This window comes from Anomaloglossus baeobatrachus, chromosome 5 (genome assembly GCF_048569485.1).
Source record: "Anomaloglossus baeobatrachus isolate aAnoBae1 chromosome 5, aAnoBae1.hap1, whole genome shotgun sequence".
In the NCBI taxonomy this organism is placed as follows: domain Eukaryota; kingdom Metazoa; phylum Chordata; class Amphibia; order Anura; family Aromobatidae; genus Anomaloglossus; species Anomaloglossus baeobatrachus.
In genome coordinates, this window is record NC_134357.1 from 543,923,397 (window position 1) to 543,948,129 (window position 24,733).

General features: G+C 47.7%; 1 protein-coding gene across 1 annotated transcript in view; it reads right to left on the reverse strand.

Moving 5' to 3' along the window:
* LOC142312947 (uncharacterized) overlaps positions 1 to 24,733 on the reverse strand; it is a 234,149-nt gene that overhangs the window by 51,968 nt on the left and 157,448 nt on the right. Inside the window, exon 27 of the mRNA XM_075351935.1 lies at positions 9,053 to 9,741. Coding sequence (XP_075208050.1) covers positions 9,053 to 9,741 — 689 coding nt within the window. The remainder of the gene's footprint in view (positions 1 to 9,052; positions 9,742 to 24,733) is intronic.

A 24,733-nucleotide genomic window follows, 5' to 3' on the forward strand; every position in this document is an offset into this window, starting at 1 on the left:
TTTGAATGCTGAAAAATCTGCTGCGCCATCACTGTGCCTGAAAAGAGCGCGAAACTGCAAAAGCATGCGAACGTAAGCCCCACCCATGAACCATGAGAGCACGGGCAGAAGTCGGCAGTAACCAGACCTGGAAGCTCCAGAGCGCCCCAGTTCCCGTGAGAGTGTTGAGAGATGACCAAGGGGGAGCAGCGAATGGAGGCACCAGATGACGGGAGCGCCGCGGGGCCTTCCAAGGCCATGCAAGATGATGACGACAACACGGTGGGACCTGCTCTGTAGAACAAGCAGCAGCACCCGTAGCCGTGGCGGTCGCCCAGATAATGCAGATTACCTTACAGTATGTACCCGGCGTAGCCTGGCTGCCCCAATATGATGGCAAACCCGACGCCTTACCGGGATTTAAAAAGAAAATCTGCACTGTACTGGACATGTACACGATGACCGGCAGACAGTGGGCGTCAGTGGTGCTGGGACAGTTAACGGGCGCAGATGAGTTGGAGGTGCAGACCTGGTCAGATGACGACTGGAAGTCAGTAAACACTATATTTGAAAAACTCAGAGCTGCCGTTAAAACCCACACTGACAGTATCAGAGACTATGCCTTGAGGTTGCAGGCAGCACTGCGGACCCTAAAGCTAGTGAACCCCATTGCTGACCAGGAAGGAAACAAAATGATAGTTGAGCAATTCCTGCAGGGTTTACAATCAATGGAGGACCACAAGCAGCTTCGGCTGTGGGCCCTGGAACACCCAAATGTGAACTTTGTTGTTCTCAAAGACCGGGCTATCAAAGCCCTGCAACCCCCTGAGGTCATGGACTCTAACCCACCATCCTGGCAAGCCAGCACCTCCCCTTTGCGGTAGGAACCCCCCTTCCTTAATTGTGGCAAAGACTGTGCCTCAGGTAGTGCCCTCATGTGCTCCGAGTGATCTGCATTCTCAAGTACAGCAGCTGAGCAAAGATGTTGCCAGAATCCTGGAGGTGACTCAGCTCCAGCCAGAGATCAAGCCGGCGGAGAAGATCCTGCTAGCTGACTGTCCTGAGGATGTCCCCTGGATGCGAAAAAGAAGGACTCCACTGCTTCGAGGGAGGAGCAGCAACCGCTACAGTGCATCTGGACAGCCCATCTGCTGCAGGTGCCAGCAAGTCTGCCATCTTGCCAGAAGGTGTTCTTTTAACTGGCAACCCCTGGGGCCAAGGGTCAATCCCCAGGAATAGGACAACATGGCCCCGCTGACTGGTGAGACTGGTATGTAGGAGGGCGTCCCATAATCTCCATCACCTTGGACGGGATCCCTACCTCTGGCCTGTTGGACACTGGCTCGCAGGTAACAACCATTCCGTACACGCTGTATAAAAGGTTTTGGTCAGATGCTGAACTCACCCGGCCCCATGCAGGCCTTACCATCTATGCTGTCAACAGTTCACCAGTGACTCAGATTGGGTTTAAAGATGTGACCATAAAAGGTGGGACGGGTAGAGCTAGCAAAACAAGGACTGATTGTTGTAGAAAATGATGCTAGGGATAAAAATCCTAAAATGATTCTGGGGACAAATGTCATTGAAAACTGCTTGGGAGAAGTGTTGTTTTTTCTCCAACACATTGCTGAAACTGCAGGTGCTGGGAAGATCAGAGTTTTGCAAAGAGAGATCCGAGCCCTCCTGCAGAGACAACAGGTAAACTTGTCTGGTGGTGAAATTGGCAGTGTAAGGGTCATAGATGCTGGTCCTCTTGTAATACCCACAAGAAGTGAGATGATGATATGGTGCCAGGCGGCCATAGGCCTTAGTGGACAGGACTACCAGGCGGTAGTAGAGCCACTAAATTCTGAGCATTGGCCCACTGTTTTGACAAGTAGGGGGGTAGTGGATATCTGTAAGGGGAGAGTGCCAGTGCGAGTGTTGAATTACGGGGATGAGGAGACTAAATTGCCCAGGTATACCACCATTGCCAAATTATTCACTGTCACTGAAGAGTCCATTCAGGCAGAAGAATCCACAATCTCACGGGAGCAAACCGAACATGACAAACTTCAGGGTCAATTAGAGGGTTGGTGCCAGGAATTGCATGTAGACACTGACTCTACACCCTCACATCATAAACAAGGAGTCTACCGGGTAATGCAAGAGTATGAGCAGGTCTTCAGCAAACATCCACTAGACTTTGGGAGGATAAAAGGGGTACATCACACACCCACAGGCAACCATCCACCCATCAATGAAAGATACAGGCCTATACCACCCACACACTATCAATGTGCCAAGGAAATGCTGAGGAACATGAAGGAGGCAGGGGTCATCCGAGATAGTGTGACGCCCTGGACTAGCCAGGTAGTCACAAACACAACATCACACACACCCCCTCCCCTGGATAGTCAACAACAGTCAAACAAAATCCTTGTTGCCACCTTCCAGGCTTGATGTCCACACCAGGTGGGGCGGAGCCAGGCGGTTGGCCCCACCCACTGAGTTCACAGGCCTGGAGGCGGAAAAAGTGACAGATTCGAGTTGGAGTTGAAAGTGAGAGGACAGAAACTGTTAGTGTCTGGGTAGGAGCCCAGGCACTGTCAGCAAGGACAGCAGACGGTGGTGGCCGTCTGCAGGAGTGGGTGTAGGTCAGCGGAACCGTAGGACCGGGGACGGGCGGTGGCCCGCCGGTACCGAGTCCGACCAGGCTAGGAGCCGCCGACAACGGTCAAATCAGATAGTGACCGGGACCTCAGGGGTTCCCTCACACCCAAGACCCAACAGAAGGCACCAGTCCACACAGTGAAGATAAAAAGCCACTGCCATAGGCTAGAGATCCAAGGGTCAGCGCCTGCGGGCAAAACGGGCTCCTTCGGTACATACACTCCGGGGAGCGGACTACCGTTGGGCAACCATCGGAGTCAATACATTCTACAACGGTGCAGGGAAAGACAGCCACCATCAACCTGTCCGGGGAGAGCAAAGACACTGCAGCCGGCTGCGGGACCCGTCCATCCAGCCGTTTGGTTTACCAGAGACTCTGTGAATCTGTGCCTGAGTGAGTACAACAGTGCCATCCGGCACCGCGCCGCGCTGCCTCCGCAACCCTGCACCCCAGCTATCCTGCCTCCCCGTACCGCCACCGGGATCACCAACCCCTACCCACGGAGGGGGAACCAACATCCTAGCTGCTCCCTGCCATCGCTCCCGGGATCCCCGTCACCAGCAGCGGTGGTGCCCAATATCACCACGATCCGTGGGTGGCGTCACGAACTATCTCCCCAAACAAACCACCCCTTTTCACTCGTGGGCAAGGAGCGCTGCTCGAGTCCCCGGGTCCGGCCCACCGCTCGAGCCACCGAGCAGCAGCAGCCCCGGACCCGAGCATAGCGAGCGCAGCCCCTCCGCCCGCGACAATAGTTGCAGCCCCTGGGCAGCTCCACTGGTTGTAGCGCACTATGCACAGGCGCCAACTCCGACGCCATCTTAGTGAAGAAATTAGTAAAAGGCTTTTCTAGTAAAATTAATAGAAATAACAGAGAGGGGGATGAACAACAGGCAAGGAGCGGGAATCACTATGAATACCCCCCAGCTATTAGCTGATCCTCAGCTGCTGTCACTCAACAAGCTGCAGATTTTACAAAGTTTACTTTCTTGGGTTTCAAAACCTAAACATCCGAGCTGACCACTAAATGTATGTAGAGAATCAACATGATAGCGCCAGTATAGCACTGGCTTTAGGTTATATAAGAAAATCCTGGTGATTGGTTCACTTTAATAGTAGATAGGGAGAACGGATCAGTGAAGATGATAAAGTCTTCGAGGTCTGCTGACGGCCGACAGCGAGAGCAACACAAAATAAATAGAACTGATCTGGGATGGATCATTTGCTGTCAGTTCGCAGATAAAATCTGCTTTCAGTGCACACACATTTTAACATTACAAGCGGTGCCGAGAAAAGTTGAGGACTGCAAGTGCACAGATATCCCCACCGGTGCACAGATACCCCTACCGGTATCCTTGCAAGTCTAATTTACATATGAATGAAACATGTATTTCTGGACGCCTGATAGATTGCTTTGGAAAGCTTTTCAGGCTGGCAATGCACTAACATAAATCAGTTCTATTATTTATTGATCTGTTAGAACTTTCTGCACTGATGTTTAATGGTGATCACACCGAATGTGTACAACCATATAATTATCCAGGGAGTAAAGGCAATAGATTCCCATTGGACTTTGAGAACTTGAACCTACAAAACGTATAACAAAAAACATTACGTGGAAAAAAGTATTTGTATCTGTAGTGGGAAGGATGAACCTGATAATAATACTCCTGATGCCATAATTACTGCATATACTACATAATGCACCTATTTGGCTCCTGCTTAATCATTTTCATCATATAAATGTGGATTTCAGAGATCTGACTTAGAACAGAGGTCACCAGAGACTAAAACTTTGTGTTATAAAGCGCTCAGGATGATGCAGGACTGGCACCTCCAAATTTATGGGTCTATTACCTTGCAGTACAAAGCCAGAATTAAAGAGGGACTAGGAATGGCTGTTAGTGGTGACATCTCCCAATATTTCAGGTACATGGATTTATCAGCCACTTTGAAAAATGGCAAATGTAATGAAGGAAGGTTCAGACCACTGACTGGTGGGCTAATCCATAAACTGTGGTGGTGACTTTGGGTGGACCACTTAGTCTGTAAAAATACACAGACATGTCAACAACTCCATAGACTATAATAGGCACTTGTTCTATCCCGGAAACACTCAGGTACAACTTATTCAAATGTCAGTTTTTCTTGTATAAGTGCTGAGGGAAAGTTGCAGTGTGTCACAACTTTAAACCATCCATAAGGAATATATGTTGCTCTGTTTCTCCACAAAGTCAGAGAAAACACTGCCGGCAGCCAGCGAAGGCACTCAAGACAGTGAAATCCTAGGTACATTGCCCCCTGGGAAATATGCAAATCAAAAAGGTCCGTGGAGCCTCTGTTAGGAGTCTCAACACAGAAACCAGCCAGATATCCCTCCGGGAAGGGCCCAGCCAAGGGGTGACTCTTTTTAGGAGACCACCATAACCACCATATTAAGTGGCCCTTATAGTCAATATCCAACTTTTTGACAAGTTTAAAGATATGACAAGGGAAATACCAAGGCCAGGCAATGTACCTAGGATTTCACTGTCTTGAGCGCCCTCGCTGGCTGCTGGCAGTGTTTTCTCTGGCTGGTCTCCCCGAGATCAGTGATTGTTTTGTTTTGTTGGTCTACTAGGCATTGCTCCCACCCAGCCAGAATCCTACTCCACCGATGAGGGGCAATGCCCCGAAACAGCCGTCTGTGGATGGATACCTGGCCTTGGTATTTCCCGTGTCATATCTTTAAACTTGTAAAAAAGTTGGATATTGACTATAAGGGCCACTTAATAAGGTGGCTATGGTGGTCTCCTAAAAAAAGTCACCCCTTGGCTGGGCCCTTCCCGGAGGGATATCTGGCTGGTTTCTGTGTTGAGACTCCTAACAGAGGCTCCACGGACCTTTTTGATCTCCACAAAGTCGGCATACGTACAGACGCCAAAGGTGCGAAGTACTTATCGGACCTGCTGATCTTATACACATGTTGTGCGATTATAAATGTTGTTTTTTGCACATAAATTGATAGCATTTCGATGGATTCAGATGACACCTGCTACAAAATGTGATTAACAAAGTCATTACAGGACGGTATGAGAAGGGGATTTATTCTAAAAGAAACGCTGGAGCCACAAATGAAAGAATCCAGGCACCAGGGCTGCAGACTTTGGGCTTACAGCGTGTCAGTACGAGACGGGGTCCTTGTCCCTGGCTTCTCTACTCGGTATAATGAGACTCACTGATCTTGTTCATATAAAGAGCATTTGAGTAAAATAGAAACTGCCTAAAGATGAGGACCTTGTCTGATCCATTGTATAAAGATCTGTAGATAGCGCTATTCTTCTATATAAAATACAGTTAGGTCCAGAAATATTTGGACAGTGACACAATTTTCGCGAGTTGGGCTCTGCATGCCACCACATTGGATTTGAAATGAAACCTCTACAACAGAATTCAAGTGCAGATTGTAACGTTTAATTTGAAGGTTTGATCAAAAATATCTGATAGAAATTGTAGAAATTGTACACATTTCTTTACAAACACTCCACATTTTAGGAGGTCAAAAGTAATTGGACAAATAAACCAAACCCAAAACAAAATATTTTTATTTTCCATATTTTGTTGCAAATCCTTTGGAGGCAATCACTGCCTTAAGTCTGGAACCCATGGACATCACCAAACGCTGGGTTTCCTCCTTCTTAATGCTTTGCCAGGCCTTCACAGCCGCAGCCTTCAGGTCTTGCTTGTTTGTGGGTCTTTCCGTCTTAAGTCTGGATTTGAGCAAGTGAAATGCATGCTCAATTGGGTTAAGATCTGGTGATTGACTTGGCCATTGCAGAATGTTCCACTTTTTTGCACTCATGAACTCCTGGGTAGCTTTGGCTGTATGCTTGTGGTCATTGTCCATCTGTACTATGAAGCGCCGTCCGATCAACTTTGCGGCATTTGGCTGAATCTGGGCTGAAAGTATATCCCGGTACACTTCAGAATTCATCCGGCTACTCTTGTCTGCTGTTATGTCATCAATAAACACAAGTGACCCAGTGCCATTGAAAGCCATGCATGCCCATGCCATCACGTTGCCTCCACCATGTTTTACAGAGGATGTGGTGTGCCTTGGATCATGTGCCGTTCCCTTTCTTCTCCAAACTTTTTTCTTCCCATCATTCTGGTACAGGTTGATCTTGGTCTCATCTGTCCATAGAATACTTTTCCAGAACTGAGCTGGCTTCATGAGGTGTTTTTCAGCAAATTTAACTCTGGCCTGTCTATTTTTGGAATTGATGAATGGTTTGCATCTAGATGTGAACCCTTTGTATTTACTTTCATGGAGTCTTCTCTTTTCTGTTGACTTAGAGACAGATACACCTACTTCACTGAGAGTGTTCTGGACTTCAGTTGATGTTGTGAACGGGTTCTTCTTCACCAAAGAAAGTATGCGGCGATCATCCACCACTGTTGTCATCCGTGGACGCCCAGGCCTTTTTGAGTTCCCAAGCTCACCAGTCAATTCCTTTTTTCTCAGAATGTTCCCGACTGTTGATTTTGCTACTCCAAGCATGTCTGCTATCTCTCTGATGGATTTTTTCTTTTTTTTCAGCCTCAGGATGTTCTGCTTCACCTCAATTGAGAGTTCCTTAGACCGCATGTTGTCTGGTCACAGCAACAGCTTCCAAATGCAAAACCACACACCTGTAATCAACCCCAGACCTTTTAACTACTTCATTGATTACAGGTTAACGAGGGAGACGCCTTCAGAGTTAATTGCAGCCCTTAGAGTCCTTTGTCCAATTACTTTTGGTCCCTTGAAAAAGAGGAGGCTATGCATTACAGAGCTATGATTCCTAAACCCTTTCTCCGATTTGGATGTGAAAACTCTCATATTGCAGCTGGGAGTGTGCACTTTCAGCCCATATTATATATATAATTGTATTTCTGAACATGTTTTTGTAAACAGCTAAAATAACAAAACTTGTGTCACTGTCCAAATATTTCTGGACCTAACTGTATGTGATGTTGCTGTAGCCTTAATATTTCTGTCCAGGAGTCTCGCTATAGATCAGCAAAATAGGAAGGTTCAGCTCAAAATAACAATTTCTTCTTTATTACTTGAAAAATTTAAGTACACAGGACATCAAACATTCACAAGAAAACCGCTATAAGGGTATTGCGCACGTTGCGATTTTTCATGTGTTTACGCAGAGTTTTAAACTGCAGCATCAGCGCATGCGTTGTTCTTCCCCATCAAAGTCTATGAGAATTAAGCACATTCCATGTGCACGTTGCTTTTTAAAACGCAGCGTTTTAGATGCCAAATTTTTTACAAAATCGATGCGTTCTAAAAAGCAACATGTCACTTATTTTGTGCATTTTGGATGCTTTTCCCACTGTCTATGGTAGAGCAAGCATCCAGAACGCATGAATTCTGCATTCACAATGCATCCAAAATGCAGCGTTTTGAAACGCACATGCAGTGACAAAACACTGCAGAATATTTGTCACGGCGGAACGCAACGTGCGCACTTACCCTAATAGCGTATGCATCAACATGTTCCTGGTATGCTTCCACCCTTAATCCCCATAAGGATCCCCCTGAGGAGATACCTGCGTTACCCAATTAATAAAGCCGTTTAATTTCTGTTACCTTACCCACAAAGGACGCACTGTTTTGTTCATAACTTTTGCAGGAGAAAGTTCTGTTGTTTTCATTTGATTGACTGAACGCAGAAATTTTTAAAGGTAAATAAACTTTACATTTTGATTTAAAGGGAACCTGTCACCTAGAATATGTGTTCTGACCTATAAGCAGACGCATGTGTGCCCTAATTACACCTCCCTACCCATCCCTGTGTTATAAAATTGTATAATATGAAAGTAATAAAAAATGTTTTATTACCTTCATATTTCCTATGTAATTAGCAGGGAATATGGTCACAGGGGCGGCGCCTTGCCCCTGCATACTTTCCGTGGTATCACGCCCCTGTGGGCGTGATACTATGGAGTCACATGAGCAATGTCACCGTCGCTCATTCTGTCCTGCGCACGTTTACGCTTACTTTTGCGGCAGGCTTCTCTTCCGGGTTCTCCTTGTCCGTTTCAGATGCACACTGCGCGTCTGAAGCCGGTGCGTGAACACCCGGAAACGAAGCCTGCCACAATGCACGCAGGATAGAATTAGCTCCTTTTTCATCTGGGAGCACGGTGGACCCCGACTGGTGATTGGGAATACACCACTTTATCCTAATTCGCCAGTCCCCCTGTCACACTAGCAAGATTTTTTTTTTCTTGTTAAAGTTTCTAAGGCAAGTTATCAAGTAATTTCCCTTTCTTATTCAATTATACAATGGTCTGTTATGTTTTTTTGCACAGTTTGTCAATAAAATATAATTTCTCCCATTGTGATTTTTAATGGTAAACGAAACACAATTTTCTAATCATTCATACTTCAAAATCTAAGTGCGAATAAGGCTTCTTCCCCGTGTGAATTCTCTGGTGTATAGTAAAATCCAATTTCTGGTTAAAACATTTCCCACATTCTGAACATGAAAAAGGCTCCTCCCTTGTGTGAATTATCTGGTGTTCAACAAGACTTGATTTATATGCAAAACATTTTCCACATTCTGAACATGAAAATGGCTTCTCCCCTCTGTGCGTTTTCTGGTGTCCAAAAAGAGTGAATTTATGTGCAAAACATCTTCCACATTCAGAACATAAAAAAGGTTTCTCCCCTGTGTGAATTCTCTGGTGTTCAACAAGACTTGATTTAGATACAAAACATTTCCCACATTCTGAACATAAAAAAGGCTTCTCTCCTGTGTGAGTTCTCTGGTGTATAACAAAATGTGATTTCCGTACAAAACATTTCCCACATTCTGAACATGAAAATGGTTTCTCCCCTGTGTGAGTTTTCTGGTGTATAACAAGAGATGATTTCCGTAAAAAACGTTTACCACATTCTGGACACAAAAAAAGTTTCTCCCCAGTATGAGTTCTCTCATGGCTAACAAGAGCTGATTTCTTGCTAAAATATTTCCCACACTTGGAACAAGAAAATCTCTTTTCCTCTGTGTGAATTTTTTGATCCCTACTAAAAGATGTTCTGAGGGGAAAACAGTTTCCATATTCTGAATGTGAAATGGATTTCTTTGGTTCAAGAGCTGTTAGGGTTTTAAAATCTGTTTTGGGACTTCTATTTTTCTTAATAGTCTGTAATGAATCAGAAGAGAGGACCTGTTTCATAGGATCAGATGATAGATCTTGGCCGTGAAGGGATGATGGGATAACTTCAATTATATCCTGTATGTTCTCAAGGTCATCTGATTTAAAAATTGAGGATGTCAGTTTTCCCTCTGATCTCCTGTCTCCGTCATCTGACAAAAATAAAACCAATTATTTTTGAACAAAATATTCTTCAAAAATATAAAATGTTAACATTCCTACTTAAACAGGCCATAGAAATGGAAAGTTATCTAGCATATTTGAACTATTCACTAACACAATTACAGTTCAATCCAATAGAAGACCTCGTAGGGTGAAAAAGTAGAGGGTGGTGTCCATTCTGCCTCCAAAATATTGGAATAAGAAGCCATAAAAATTTATTATGTAGGTGAAAATGATACCAATAAAAAACATCTATTCCTCTCACTAAAAACAAGCCCTCACTCAACTCCATCAACTCTCAATGGAAAACCAAAAAGTTTCGACATTAGTAACTCAGAGTCTGTAAAACTGTATCCTCGGCATCTATGTGCTGGTGAAGCTGCTTGGTCTCTGTCCCATCTCTAGAGCTTCCTCAGTCCTCAGGCAGGTTGTGCAGGCCGCCTGGTATGGTTTCTACGGCACGCGCTCTCTGCCTCTTAAAAAGGCACAGCGCTAACACACTAATCCCCAGCCTACGGCTGGGTGTCTTAGGCCATGTGCGCACGTGTTTTGCGTCCTGCGTTTTGGCAGCCTTTTAAACTGCACTGTGTCCTTAACAAAATGCATGCGTTGTGTTTCCCCAGCAAAGTCTATGAGAAGTCAGAAAATTCCATGCGCACATTGTTTTTTTTTTTTTTAGGCAGCGCATTGTTTGTCAAATATTTGTCAAAATCGTTGCCTAAAAATAAAGCAGCATGTCACTTCTTCTTTGCGTTTTGGTTGCATTTTCCACCCATTGAAATGAAAGAGGTGTGTCAAGACGCAACCAAAACGTTTAGCTGTGCGTTTGCACTGCATTTTGGATGCGTTCTTGTCAACAAAAACGCAGGTCTTTCGGTCTCTCTCTCGGTCGGTGTCTGTCTCGGTCGGTGTCTGTCTCGGTCGGTGTCTGTCTCGGTCGGTGTCTGTCTCGGTCGGTGTCTGTCTCGGTCGGTCTCTGTCTCTCTCTCTGTTGGTGTCGGTCTGTCGGTCTCTCCCCTTCTCCCTCCTTCATACTCACCGATCACCGGCACGGCACTGCACGGCTGTCACACTGCTCCCGCGGCTTCTCATTTCATATTCTCTGCTTCCCCCACCCACCGGCGCCTATGATTGGTTGCAGTGAGACAGCTGTCACTCAGCTTGTCCTGGTCAGTTCCTGTTTTTTTGCAGACCCACAGACAGGACCATCTTTACAATGCCTTTTATGTAGGATCGGATGGCACATGGAAGCACTTCCGTATGCATCCGATCCTACAAAAAAACAAAAAAAAAAACAAAAAAAAACACATCAGATGCCGTATGTCCGTTCCGTTATCATGGAACATGTCCTATTCTGTTCCGTAATAATGGACCATGACTCAATACAAGTCAATGGGTCCGCAAAATCCCTGGAAGCCGCACAGAATCACTTCCGTGTGACCTCCGTCGGGTGCCCGAGCGCGAGCAGTCTCTGTTCCGCTCCCTGCCAGCCCCGCGGCTGCCCGCACAGCAGTGTGTCAGGGTCTGCCGCCACTGCAGTATCAGCAGCTTCTCACACTGCAGTGCGGGGATCACAAGCGCTGCTGTCAGGAGGTTAGATGAGATAATTACCTTCTGTGACGATCTCCTGTACTTCTGACATCAGCACTGTCACTGCCTTCCATTGCCACCGCGTTTTCACATCACGTCTCGCGGGCGGCCCAAGACTGTCACTAGCGGTGACGTCACAGGCTCCCGCGATTCTTCGTTGAGAATGCAGCAGGCAATGGAAGGCAGTGACAGTGCTGACGTCAGGAGTGCAGGAAATCGTCATAGCAGGTAATGATCTCATCTAACCTCCTGATGGCAGCGCTCGTCATCCCCTGCAGTAACCTGGACTGACCTATTGATGTTAGCTCAGGTCACTGCACTACTCTCCCAACCAATGGGGAACATTCTGTTCTTCATTGACTGGGACAGTGAGTATGGTATTGATCGTCGTGAGACCCCCTTATTGGATTACGCCGGACCCGGATTTGATTGTTCTTTTCAATAAATTGAAAGAGGGAATGTTTTGGGGAGTGTTTTTTCAAATTTTTTGTTGTCTATTTTTTTTTTTTTATTACTGACTGGGTTGGTGATGTTGGGTATCTGATAGACACTTGACATCACTAACCCCAGGGCCTGATACCTGGATTACACATCTGGCATCAACCCCATATATTACCATGTTTGCCACCGCACCAGGGCAATGGGATGAGTTGGGGCAAAGCGCCAGGATTGGCACATCTAATGGATGCGCCACTTCTGGGGCGGCTGTAGTCTGCTATTTTTAGGCTGGGGAGTGTCCAATAACCGTGGACCTCCCTAGTCTGAGAATACCAGACCACAGCTGTCTGCTTTACCTTGGCTGGTGATCCAATTTGGGGGGGACCCTGTTTTTTTGTTTTAAATTATTTATTTAAGTTCAAATAACAGCGTGGGGTGCCCTCTGTTTTGTATTACCAGCCAAGGTGAAGCTGACAGCTGTGGTCTGAAGGCTGCAGCCGTCTGCTTTACCCTAACTGACTACAAAAGATAGAGGGGACCCCACGTCGTTTTTTTTTAATCATTTATTGTTTGGCTAAATACAAGGCTAAGCACCCTTTAGTGCCACATGAAAGTCACTAAAGGGTGCCAGCTTAGAATATGCAGGGGGGTGGGACATTATATATGTCTTTCTCATCTAATCTATCTATCCCTCTGTTCATTCATTCATTCATCCCTGTATCTTGCTGTATCTATATCTATCTATCCATCTCTACATCTACTTATCTATTCATCTTTCTTGCTGCTTCCGTTTTTTTGCGGTCCGCAAAAAAAAAAACCGGAAAACACACGGATGTCACAGATGCATCCGTGAAAAAAAACGGACCATTTTTTGCAAACCTTGAAAACGGAACAGTCATGTGAATGTAGCCCAAGTCCTAGGTTAATCATGGCAGGCGTCTATGAGACACCCCCATGATTAACCTGTAAGTGAAAGTAAATAAAACACACATACACCGAAAAATCCTTTATTTGGAATAAAAGACAAAAAAACACCCTCTTTCACCACTTTATTAACCCACCAAACACCCCTCCAGGTCTGACGTAATCCACACGAGGTCCCACGACACTTTCAGTTCTGCTACTTTGGAAGCGGACAGCTAGCGACCATAGAGCACGACCGCTAGGTGTGAGCTCCACGCAGCAACTGAAGCGAGTCAAGCTATCAGCAGTGACAACAATCAAATTACCCGCGGCCACAGCTGGAGTCATCCACCTGTGACAGCAAGTCGCCCGAGAGACTGAAGTGAGCCACGCAATCAGCGGGACGTCACTCAGGTGATTTGCAGTCACAGGTGAGTCCTTCACCTGTAAACCTGACCCTGGATAGGGAATTTCCACTATAGGAACCAACACTCCTAACATTTATTAAAGTAGGACTAAGTAAAGGTTATTTGGGAGAAGTGTGAATTCGGGGACAGATGTCCTACTCCTGCACATATAATATCCTTTTCTAGTATATAGAAGAGAGTCTAAATTGACTTCTTCCCTAGTCGTTCTGGGACATCTAGAACATCATTATACTAGCCTATAAATATATTTAATAGACGATAGTGAACTGGTAGCCTATAGTTTGGGCGGTTTATGGTTCTCCCTATACTAAAGGGACAGGCTTTGAAGTCTTGTTGCCTTATTGTGTTGCAGTAGCATATATGAGTCTGCATAAGCATAATTATTGTTCAGGCCTGGACATATTTTATAGAATTAACTGTAGCAGCTTTGGCTGAGATAACAACTACCAGTCTACCTGCTATTCTTGTATCTGAACCCAGTTATTTTTAACTGTGTGTTTCAGATAGGCTTCAAAATTGTGTGGCATTGTTATCAAAATTTGTTATAGTATTTAATAATAAAGGTTATATTTTATTGTACTGTCCACACAGCCAGTAAATTTTTAATATTAGTGGACGATTTGTAGGTCGATACAGTGACTGATATTATTTACACGCAATGACATCGCTAACGAGATGTTGTTGGGGTCACGGAATTTGTGACGCACATCCGGCCTCGTTAGCGACGTTGTTGCATGTGAAACGCAGGAATGACCGTCAAAATTACTTACCAGATCGTTGACCAGTGGTTCCTATCCTGATTATCATTCCTGGACGCATGTTGTTCGTCATTCCTGCGGCAGCACACATCGCTATGTGTGACACCGCAGGAACGAGGAACATCACCGCACCTGCGGCCGCCCGCAATGAGGAAGGAAGGAAGTGGGCGGGATGTTCGGGCCACTCATCTCCGCCCCTCCGCTTCTATTGGGCGGCCGCTTAGTGACGCCTAAGGAACCGCCGCCTTAGAAAGGAGGCGGTTCGCCGGCCATAGCGACGTCGCTAGGCAGGTATGTGTGACGGGTGTAAGCAATGTTGTGCGCCACGTGCAGCGATTTGCCCGTGATGCACAACCGACATCGCTAGCAATGTCGCTGTGTGTAAAGCCCGCTTAAAGCCTGTTGGGGAGCCCTAGGTAAGGTTAACTCATTCCCTGTGCTTACTCTGCCTGTGTCATGTAGAAATATCTGGTACTTTGTGTCTGTCCTCTTGGGCTCCAGATTGGCAGGAAATTTTCCTGCAGCAAGTTGTGTTAGAGACGTGTCAGATTCCAATTTGATGTCTACAAAGTCGTTTGATGGTATTGTTCATCACTGGAACGGCTCTACTCGAGTCCATGCACCTTGCTAATGAAAAGGTGGAACTACAGGTCAGATTGTTGCAGACAGAGAAAATCTACTTTCTGTTGCTTCCAAACCAGGCACACCCTCTCCTTCTATGACGGCTTTGGCTCTGTATTCATAAACCCATGCTGGACTGGAGATCCGGAAAAGTGCTCCGTTGGGGTCAATTTTGTCACGAAGGTTGTCTCAACTCAGAACAATTTATTTGGCCTTCAGCGACACCATCTAGCCTTTCAGGCTTTCCTTCTGCCTACTGGTCTTATGCTGATTCTTTTGACAATAATGAGGCAGAATTGTTGCCGTAAGACTGCTCTATTGACTTGCTTCTGGGGTCCTCTCCCCTTCGACATCCAGATGTCGTCCTCTCTGGCAGAGGCAGCGTTCTTCCTTATGAAGAAAAAAATAAAAAAGACGGAACTCTCCGGCCGTGTACTGATTATAGAGGCCTTAGCCAGATCACAATTAAGAACAAATACCCATTGCCAGTAATCCAAGAGGGGCTAAGATCTTCACCAAGCTTGATCTTAGAAGGGCTTATAACAATTTGTATTCATCAGGGAGACAAATAGAAGACCACTTTTAACAGCCAGGACGATCATTATGAGTGCCGTGTTATGCCACATGGGCTAAGTAATGCCCCATCTGTTTCTCAAGAGATCGTAAATGACATAATCATCCATGATCTTCTGTACTCCTGTGTGGGGGTGTACTTTGGCAACATCTTGGTTTTCTCCCCAGACCTGACCTCACAAAGGTCTTGAACATTTTTTAAGAATCGGCTATATGCTAAGTTTGAGAAGTGTGTCTTTGAACAGCCCTCTTTACTCTGTCTATGTTATATAATTTAGGATACTGGACTGAGGATGGATCCTGAAAAATTGTCTGCAATTCTTAAATGGCTTCGCCCTTCTGGCATTAAAGCAACTCAGTGGTTAGGATTCGTGAACAACTACCACCAATTTATTCCTCATTTTTTGTCTCTGACAGCTCTGATGTAAGCAAAGATCTACAAGTGCACTAATCCAAAGAGTTGGCATAAGGAGGCAGAGACTGCATTTCTTTCCTTAAAAAAGGCCTTCTCCTCTGCTCCCATGCTTCATAAGCCCAACATTAATAAGCAATTCTTTCTGGAGGTAGATGCTATCTCTTCTGGGGCAAGAACAGTCCTCAAGAAAAAAAAAATCTTCCTCAGGTTGAATGGGTACCTGTGGTTTCTTTTCCAAAGCCTCCTCTGCTCCCGAGTACCGATGAGTGACAACTACCATGCTCGGTGAGCATTTATTAAGAGCATTCATTAAGAGCAGTTGAATGCTCGGATTGGCACAACTCAAGCATCTGTATATAATAGAATTCAATGAGGGACTCAAGCATTTTTTGAGGAAATCTTCAGCAAAAAAGGTTTTAGTCCCAATTTACTTCCATTATTCTCAGGATCTTTAGTCGTGCCCTATGAGTATCCAACTGCACTTAACGAGTACAGACCACCCAACCATGGTAGTGCTTGCTCATCACTACTGCTGTGCACAACTATAAAATATCAAGGGATTGTACCTCCTACCTCCCGACCAGAAGGAAGAGCTCCAACATAACATTGAGCCCACCAAGATGATTACTTTGGCGCTGGTGGACTTGTCCCGAATTCTTCCAGGGAAGACTTTGTGTCGAAGCCTGATAGAAGCCAAGTTTTGTTGTTGGGTCACTCTTCTAAAATGGCTTGCAATGCCGGACAGAAAAAGACCATTAAGTTCACTCATCTCTCGTCATTACTGGTGGTTACCCTGGAATTTGTTTCTGCTTGCCCTTCTTGCACTCCGAACAAGACTCCACAGTAACAACCGTCTGGACTGCTTCCACTTCCCGTTCCTTTGGCTCCCTGGCAGCAAATAACTATGGATGGTTTTACAGATCTTCCGTTGTCCTCTGGGTGGTAGACCACTTTTCAGAGCTGGCTCACTTTGTTCTACTGTCTGGTCTACCATCGGCTTCCGCGCTTGTAAAAAAAAAAAAAAAAAAAAAAAGAGTTCACCCAGCATATTTCCTGGCTCCAGTTTCCCTGTTCACTTTGTGTCTGATTCTGGAGAGAAACTTGCAAACCTCTGAATGTGTCTTTAGATTTATCTGCATACCACCCATAGGCCAACGATCATGTAAAGCACGTCAATCAGATTCTAATAACTTTTCTGCAGCATTTCATGAATGCGCACCACAATGGATGGCCCAAGCTGTAATCTTGGTCTGAATTTTTATATAATAATCACGTAAGCGAGTCTTCAATGAAGTTACTTTTCTTTATTGTATATGGTCAACAGCTAACATCCCTCTCCCTGTCTAAACCATTTCTTGTATTTTGGTAGCCTGGTAGCCAACAGTTTCACTAGCGATTTCTCTAAAATCTTGGAGCACACTGAAACCACTCTTGAGAAATCTTCTGAGTGAATAAAGAGACATGCTGACCTGAGGCACAGACACTCGCCACACCTGATCTTGGGGATAAGGTAGGGCTCCCAGCAAAATATATTCAACTCAAGGTTCCTTCCGATAAGATTGGTCCACGCTTCATAGGTCCCATTGAAGTCATCAAGTGGGTCAATGTTGTGTCCCACAAGTTAAAGCTTCCTGCCTCTTTAAGTGGGCCCAACTCCTTTCATGTATCCTTTTTAAGCCGATCATCATGAACTACTTCTTCAAAGATCCTTCCTCCATGTCTACTGGAGGTCTGTTCTGAAAATGTCTTTGAAGTGAAGAATATTCTGGCTGTGAAGAAGGTTAAAAAGGTAAAACTCTGATCCGGTCCTGGCAGAGGTGGAGGTGTAAAGGGGAAGCTCCTGCCACCCCCTGAAGATTCTGACAGAAAAAAGCCCCCCTGCTTCAGAGACCGGAGCGTGAGTGATCCAGCGGGGAAGAGGAGGAAGAGAGCAATGGACAGATACCTTTTGAGGAGTGCCAGTGGCGGCAAGGGAACCGGGAGGAGCGGCAACGCTGAAGATATGAGAAGAGCAGAGGAGCTGAACATGGCGCCGCAAAGTCTGCTGGGGGCGGAGCCTGAAGTGCAGGAGAAAGACGTGATGGATCTGTGTGGGAGCAGGAGAGCAATGGAGGACACGGCTGAGCAGACAGATTACAACGGAGCTGGAGACAGGTGGATGCAGGGGTCAGGATCACAGTGGGAGGATGAGGGGGTCATGGAGGGAGAAACAAGAGAGGAAGAAGATGGATGCATGGAGGAGGGGGAGCATGGAGAAATAGGAAGGAGGGAGGATTCAGCAAGGCAGCAGAGCAGGGAGAGGAGAGTGAGACAACCCCACCAAAGAAAGAAGGGAATTTTGTTTACTTACCGTAAATTCCTTTTCTTCTATCTCCAATTGGGAGACCCAGACAATTGGGTGTATAGCTATGCCTCCGGAGGCCACACAAAGTATTACACTAAAAGTGTAACGCCCCTCCCCTTCTCCTTATACACCCCCCGTGCTCACGGGCTCCTTAGTTTTGGTGCAAAAGCAAGAAGGAGGAAAAAATTATAAATTGGTTTAAAGTAAATTCAATCCGAAGGAATATCGGAGAACTGAAACCATTCAACATGAACAACATGTGTACACAAAAAACAGGGGCGGGTGCTGGGTCTCCCAATTGGAGCTAGAAGAAAAGGAATTTACGGTAAGTAAACAAAATTCCCTTCTTCTTTGTCGCTCCATTGGGAGACCCAGACAATTGGGACGTCCAAAAGCAGTCCCTGGGTGGGTAAATAATACCTCATAATAGAGCCGTAAACGGCTCCGTCCTACAGGTGGGCAACCGCCGCCTGAAGGACTCGCCTACCTAGGCTGGCATCTGCCGAAGCATAGGTATGCACCTGATAGTGTTTCGTGAAAATGTGCAGGCTCGACCAGGTAGCTGCCTGACACACCTGCTGAGCCGTAGCCTGGTGCCGCAAGGCCCAGGACGCTCCCACGGCCCTGGTAGAATGGGCCTTCAGCCCTGAGGGAACCGGAAGCCCCGAGGAACGATAAGCCTCGAGAATTGGTTCCTTGATCCACAGAGCCAGGGTTGATTTGGAAGCTTGCGTCCCTTTACGCTGGCCAGCGACAAGGACAAAGAGTGCATCCGAGCGGCGCAGGGGCGCCGTACGAGAAATGTAGAATCTGAGTGCTCTCACCAGATCTAACAAGTGCAAATCCTTTTCACATTGGTGAACTGGATGAGGACAAAAAGAGGGTAAGGAGATATCCTGATTGAGATGAAAAGGGGATACCACCTTAGGGAGAAATTCCGGAACCGGACGCAGGACCACCTTGTCCTGGTGAAACACCAGGAAAGGGGCTTTGCACGACAACGCTGCTAGCTCAGACACTCTCCGAAGTGAAGTGACTGCTACTAGGAAAATCACCTTCTGCGAAAGGCGTGAGAGAGAAATATCCCTCATTGGCTCGAACGGTGGTTTCTGAAGAACCAACAGCACCCTGTTCAGATCCCAGGGTTCCAACGGACGCTTGTAAGGAGGGACGATGTGACAAACCCCCTGCAGGAACGTGCGTACCTGTGGAAGCCTGGCTAGGCGCTTCTGAAAAAAGACAGAGAGCGCAGAGACTTGTCCCTTAAGGGAGCCGAGCGACAAACCCTTTTCCAATCCGGATTGAAGGAAGGACAGAAAAGTGGGCAAGGTAAACGGCCAGGGAGAAAAACCCTGAGCAGAGCACCACGACAGGAATATTTTCCACGTCCTGTGGTAGATCTTGGCGGACGTTGGTTTCCTAGCCTGTCTCATAGTGGCAATGACCTCTTGAGATAATCCTGAAGACGCTAGGATCCAGGACTCAATGGCCACACAGTCAGGTTGAGGGCCGCAGAATTCAGATGGAAAAACGGCCCTTGAGACAGCAAGTCTGGTCGGTCTGGTAGTGCCCACGGTTGGCCGACCGTGAGATGCCACAGATCCGGGTACCACGACCTCCTCGGCCAGTCTGGAGCGACGAGGATGGCGCGGCGGCAGTCGGCCCTGATCTTGCGTAACACTCTGGGCAACAGTGCCAGAGGAGGAAACACATAAGGGAGTTGAAACTGCGACCAATCCTGAACTAAGGCGTCTGCCGCCAGAGCTCTGTGATCTTGGGACCGTGCCATGAATGTCGGGACCTTATTGTTGTGCTGGGACGCCATTAGGTCGACGTCCTGAAACACGTCCGGGTGAAGGGACCATTCCCCTGCGTCCATGCCCTGGCGACTGAGAAAGTCTGCTTCCCAGTTTTCTACGCCCGGGATGTGAACTGCGGATATGGTGGAGGCTGTGGCTTCCACCCACAGCAGAATCCGCCGGACTTCCTGGAAGGCTTGCCGACTGCGTGTCCCGCCTTGGTGGTTGATGTATGCCACCGCTGTGGAGTTGTCCGACTGAATTCGGATCTGTTTGCCTTCCAGCCACGGCTGGAACGCCTTTAGGGCAAGATACACTGCCCTTATCTCCAGAACATTGATCTGAAGGGAGGACTCTGTCTGAGTCCAAGTACCCTGAGCCCTGTGGTGGAGAAAGACCGCTCCCCACCCTGACAGGCTCGCGTCCGTCGTGACCACCGCCCAGGATGGGGGCAGGAAGGATTTCCCCTTCGACAGAGAAGTGGGGAGAAGCCACCACTGAAGGGAAGCTTTGGCTGCCCGAGAAAGGGAGACGTTCCTGTCGAGGGACGTCGACTTCCTGTCCCATTTGCGGAGAATGTCCCATTGAAGTGGGCGCAGATGAAACTGCGCAAAAGGAACTGCCTCCATTGCTGCCACCATATTCCCTAGGAAGTGCATGAGGCGCCTCAGGGGGTGTGACTGACCTTGAAGGAGAGATTGCACCCCTGTCTGTAGTGAACACTGTTTGTTCAGCGGAAGCTTCACTATCGCTGAGAGAGTATGAAACTCCATGCCAAGATATGTCAGTGATTGGGCCGGTGTCAGATTTGACTTTGGAAAATTGATGATCCACCCGAAACTCTGGAGAGTTTCCAGAGCAATGTTCAGGCTGTGTTGGCATGCCCCTTGAGAGGGTGCCTTGATAAGTAGATCGTCTAAGTAAGGGATCACCGAGTGTCCCTGAGAGTGTAGGATTGCCACCACTGTTGCCATGACCTTGGTGAAGACCCGTGGGGCTGTCGCCAGGCCAAAAGGCAGTGCCACGAACTGAAGGTGTTCGTCCCCTATGGCGAAACGCAGGAAGCGCTGATGCTCTGGTGCAATCGGTACGTGGAGATAAGCATCTTTGATGTCTATTGATGCCAGGAAATCTCCTTGGGACATTGAGGCGATGACGGAGCGGAGCGATTCCATCTGGAACCGCCTGGTTTTCACATGCTTGTTGAGCAGTTTTAGGTCCAGAACGGGACGGAAGGATCCGTCCTTTTTTGGCACCACGAACAAGTTGGAGTAAAAACCGTGACCCCGTTGCTGAAGAGGAACAGGGATCACCACTCCTTCCGCCTTCAGAGTGCACACCGCCTGCAGAAGAGCCTCGGCTCTGTCGGGGGGCGGAGATGTTCTGAAGAATCGAGTCGGAGGACGAGAGCTGAACTCTATCCTGTAACCTTGAGATAGAATGTCTCTCACCCATCGGTCTTTTACTTGTGGCAGCCAGGCGTCGCAAAAGCGGGAGAGCCTGCCACCGACCGAGGATGCGGTTTGAGGAGGCCGAAAGTCATGAGGATGCCGCTTTGGGAGCGGTTCCTCCGGCGGTCTTTTTAGGACGTGACATAGACCGCCATGCATCGGAGTTCCTCTGATCTTTCTGAGGCCTTTTGGACGAGGAAAATTGAGACCTGCCCGCGGTCCGAAAGGACCGAAACCTCGATTGTACCTTCCGTGGTTGAGGTCTGTTTGGTTTGGACTGGGGTAAGGATGAATCCTTTCCCTTGGATTGTTTAATGATTTCATCCAATCGCTCACCAAACAAGCGGTCGCCAGACAATGGCAAACCGGTTAAAAACTTTTTGGAAGCAGAGTCTGCCTTCCATTCACGTAGCCACATGGCCCTGCGGAGTACCACCGAATTGGCGGATGCCACCGCCGTACGGCTCGCCGAGTCCAGGATAGCATTAATGGCGTAGGACGCAAACGCCGACGCCTGAGTGGTTAAGGACACCACTTGCGGGGCAGATGTACGTGTTAGTGCATTAATCTGCGCCTGACAAGCTGAGATAGCTTGGAGTGCCCATACGGCTGCGAATGCTGGAGCAAAAGACGCGCCGATAGCTTCATAGATGGATTTCAACCATAGTTCCATCTGTCTGTCAGTGGCATCTTTGAGTGAAGCCCCATCTTCCACTGCAACTATGGATCTAGCCGCCAGTCTGGAGATTGGAGGATCCACCTTAGGACACTGAGTCCAGCCCTTGACAACCTCGGGGGGAAGGGATAACGTGTGTCCTTAAGGCGCTTGGAAAAACGCTTGTCTGGACAGTCTCGATTTTTCTGGATTGCCTCTCTGAAGTCAGAGTGATCCATAAACATATTTAATGTACGCTTGGGAAACCTGAAACGGAATTTCTCCTGAGAAGCAGACTCCTCAATTGGAGGAGCTGGGGGAGAAATATCCAACACCTGATTGATGGTCGCTATAAGATCATTCACTACTGCGTCACCTTCAGGTGTATCTAGGTTGAGAGCGGCTTCAGGATCAGAATCCTGATCTGATACCTCCGCTTCATCCTCCAGAGAGTCCCCCTGCTGGGACCCTGAACAGTGTGATGAAGTGGAGGGAATTTCCCAGCGACCCCGCTTGGGCGGCCTGGGACTGCGGTCCGTGTCAGAGACCTCACCCTGGGACCTATGGGTTACCCCAGGGGCACTTTGCTGTTCCAATTGAGGGGGACCAGGGGTCAAGGATTGGACAGTGCCCGGGGCCTGGATCACCGGTCTGAACTGCAATGCTTCCAGTATTTTAGCAGACCATTTGTCCATATTCTCAGACAGTTTGTCAGCAAAGGCTGCAAACTCCGTCCCTGTCACCTGGACAGTGGTAGCAGGTGGTTCCACCTGGGCCACCAGTCGCAGAGGCTCCGGCTGAGTAAGTGCCACAGGGGCCGAGCATTGCACACAATGAGGGTCAGTGGAACCTGCCGGTAGTACAGCTTTACATGAGGTACAGGTTGCAAAGTACTCCTGTGCTTTGGCACCCTTGCCTTTTGCGGATGACATGTTGTCTCCTCTGAGAACAACAGGAGGGTATATAGCCAAAAATCAATAGAGCGACCGCACAGTGCAAATGTATACCTATATATATATATACACTTCGGTACTCAGTGGGGCCAGCACCACAGGTGCTGCTTACCGACCGCTCAGAGCGGTTGTGTGATCACCAGATTCCCTGCCTGGGTCTCCCTGTGTTGTCTCTCCTCTCCAGCGTCTGAATCGCTGACAGGAATGGCTGCCGGCGTTCTGTGGGGAGGAGGGGACCGTGGGCGTGCCCAAGAAAAGTGCGGGAATCTAGTGCCCCAGTGTACTGAGTGAGGAGGGAGGAGGATACTAATGTATGCTCCAGCCCTCAGCGCTGACGATCTGTGCAGCGTCCCGCCCTTCCCCTGACTGGCAGGCCTGTGGGCGGGAATATACGACACTAGGCCGCAGAAGCCGGGGACTAAAGTTATAAGCGCGGCCGGCAATAAGCGCGGCCGCGCGGTAGTCCCCGGCGCACTAACACACCCAGCAGTGCTGCAATGTGTATGGCACAAGCGCTCCATGCGCGGTAGTCCCCGGCGCACTAACACACCCAGCAGTGCTGTAATGTGTATGGCACCAGCGCTCCATGCGCGGTCCCCACGGGGACACAGAGTACCTCATAGTAGCAGGGCCTTGTCCCTGACGATACCCAGCTCCTATCCTGCAGATTCCCAGAGGCTGCGGAGGGAGCACGGTCCCAGTGCCTGGAGACCGATCCGGTAGCCACTTCACCCAGAGCCCATTAAGGGATGGGGAAGGAAAACAGCATGTGGCTCCTGCCTGTGTACCCGCAATGGGTACCTCAACCTTAACAACACCGCCGACAAAGTGGGGTGAGAAGGGAGCATGCTGGGGGCCCTGTTATGGGCCCTCTTTTCTTCCATCCGACCTAGTCAGCAGCTGCTGCTGACTAAGTTGTGGAGCTTATGCGTGGATGTCTGCCTCCTTCGCACAAAGCATAAAAACTAAGGAGCCCGTGAGCACGGGGGGTGTATAGGCAGAAGGGGAGGGGCGTTACACTTTTAGTGTAATACTTTGTGTGGCCTCCGGAGGCATAGCTATACACCCAATTGTCTGGGTCTCCCAATGGAGCGACAAAGAAAAGTATAGCACTACATACCCCTGGCAAAGGAAATATAAAACAAGACCCACTGACATCACATTCCTGCAAGACATCAGGGAGGCAGAAACTCACTACAGATAAAAAAAACCAAGACAACAGCGCCATCTGCTGGCCAAAACAAGCAACCACAAGAGTTTAATGTGGATTATAAAAGACTGGCAATAGAAGTGACATCTCACCTGTCTAAAGAAATTAAAGTGGCTATTGAGACAGCTATCCAATCTTCATTAGCCGCCATGCAAAAACAACTGAATGACCACTCCAATAGATTGGCAGAAACAGAACATATAATATCTAACTCTGAGGAGGTAATTCAGAGCATGCAAGAACAAATAGCAACTTTAGTAAAATCCAATGAATACCTGAAAGATAAGGCAGAAGATCTAGAAAATAGGTCGAGGCGAAACAATCTTCGCATTGTGGGCCTGCCAGAATCGGTATCGATGAGCCAGCTAGACAATATCTGTGAGGTGGAGCTACCACGGGCGCTGGGCATAAAAGCGGACTTTAGAGTAGAAAGAGCCCACACAGTGTGTTACGGGGGGCTGTCTGATAAGAACCTAAAGGAGTATCAGACAGTCAGGGTCCACCGTGCAAAGACTCTGCTGCAGACTATGGCAGGGTGCAATACCTCTGTTTACTCACAGAAGGATATAATAAGTAAGTAAAGCAATTCCTCCCTTACTTGGAG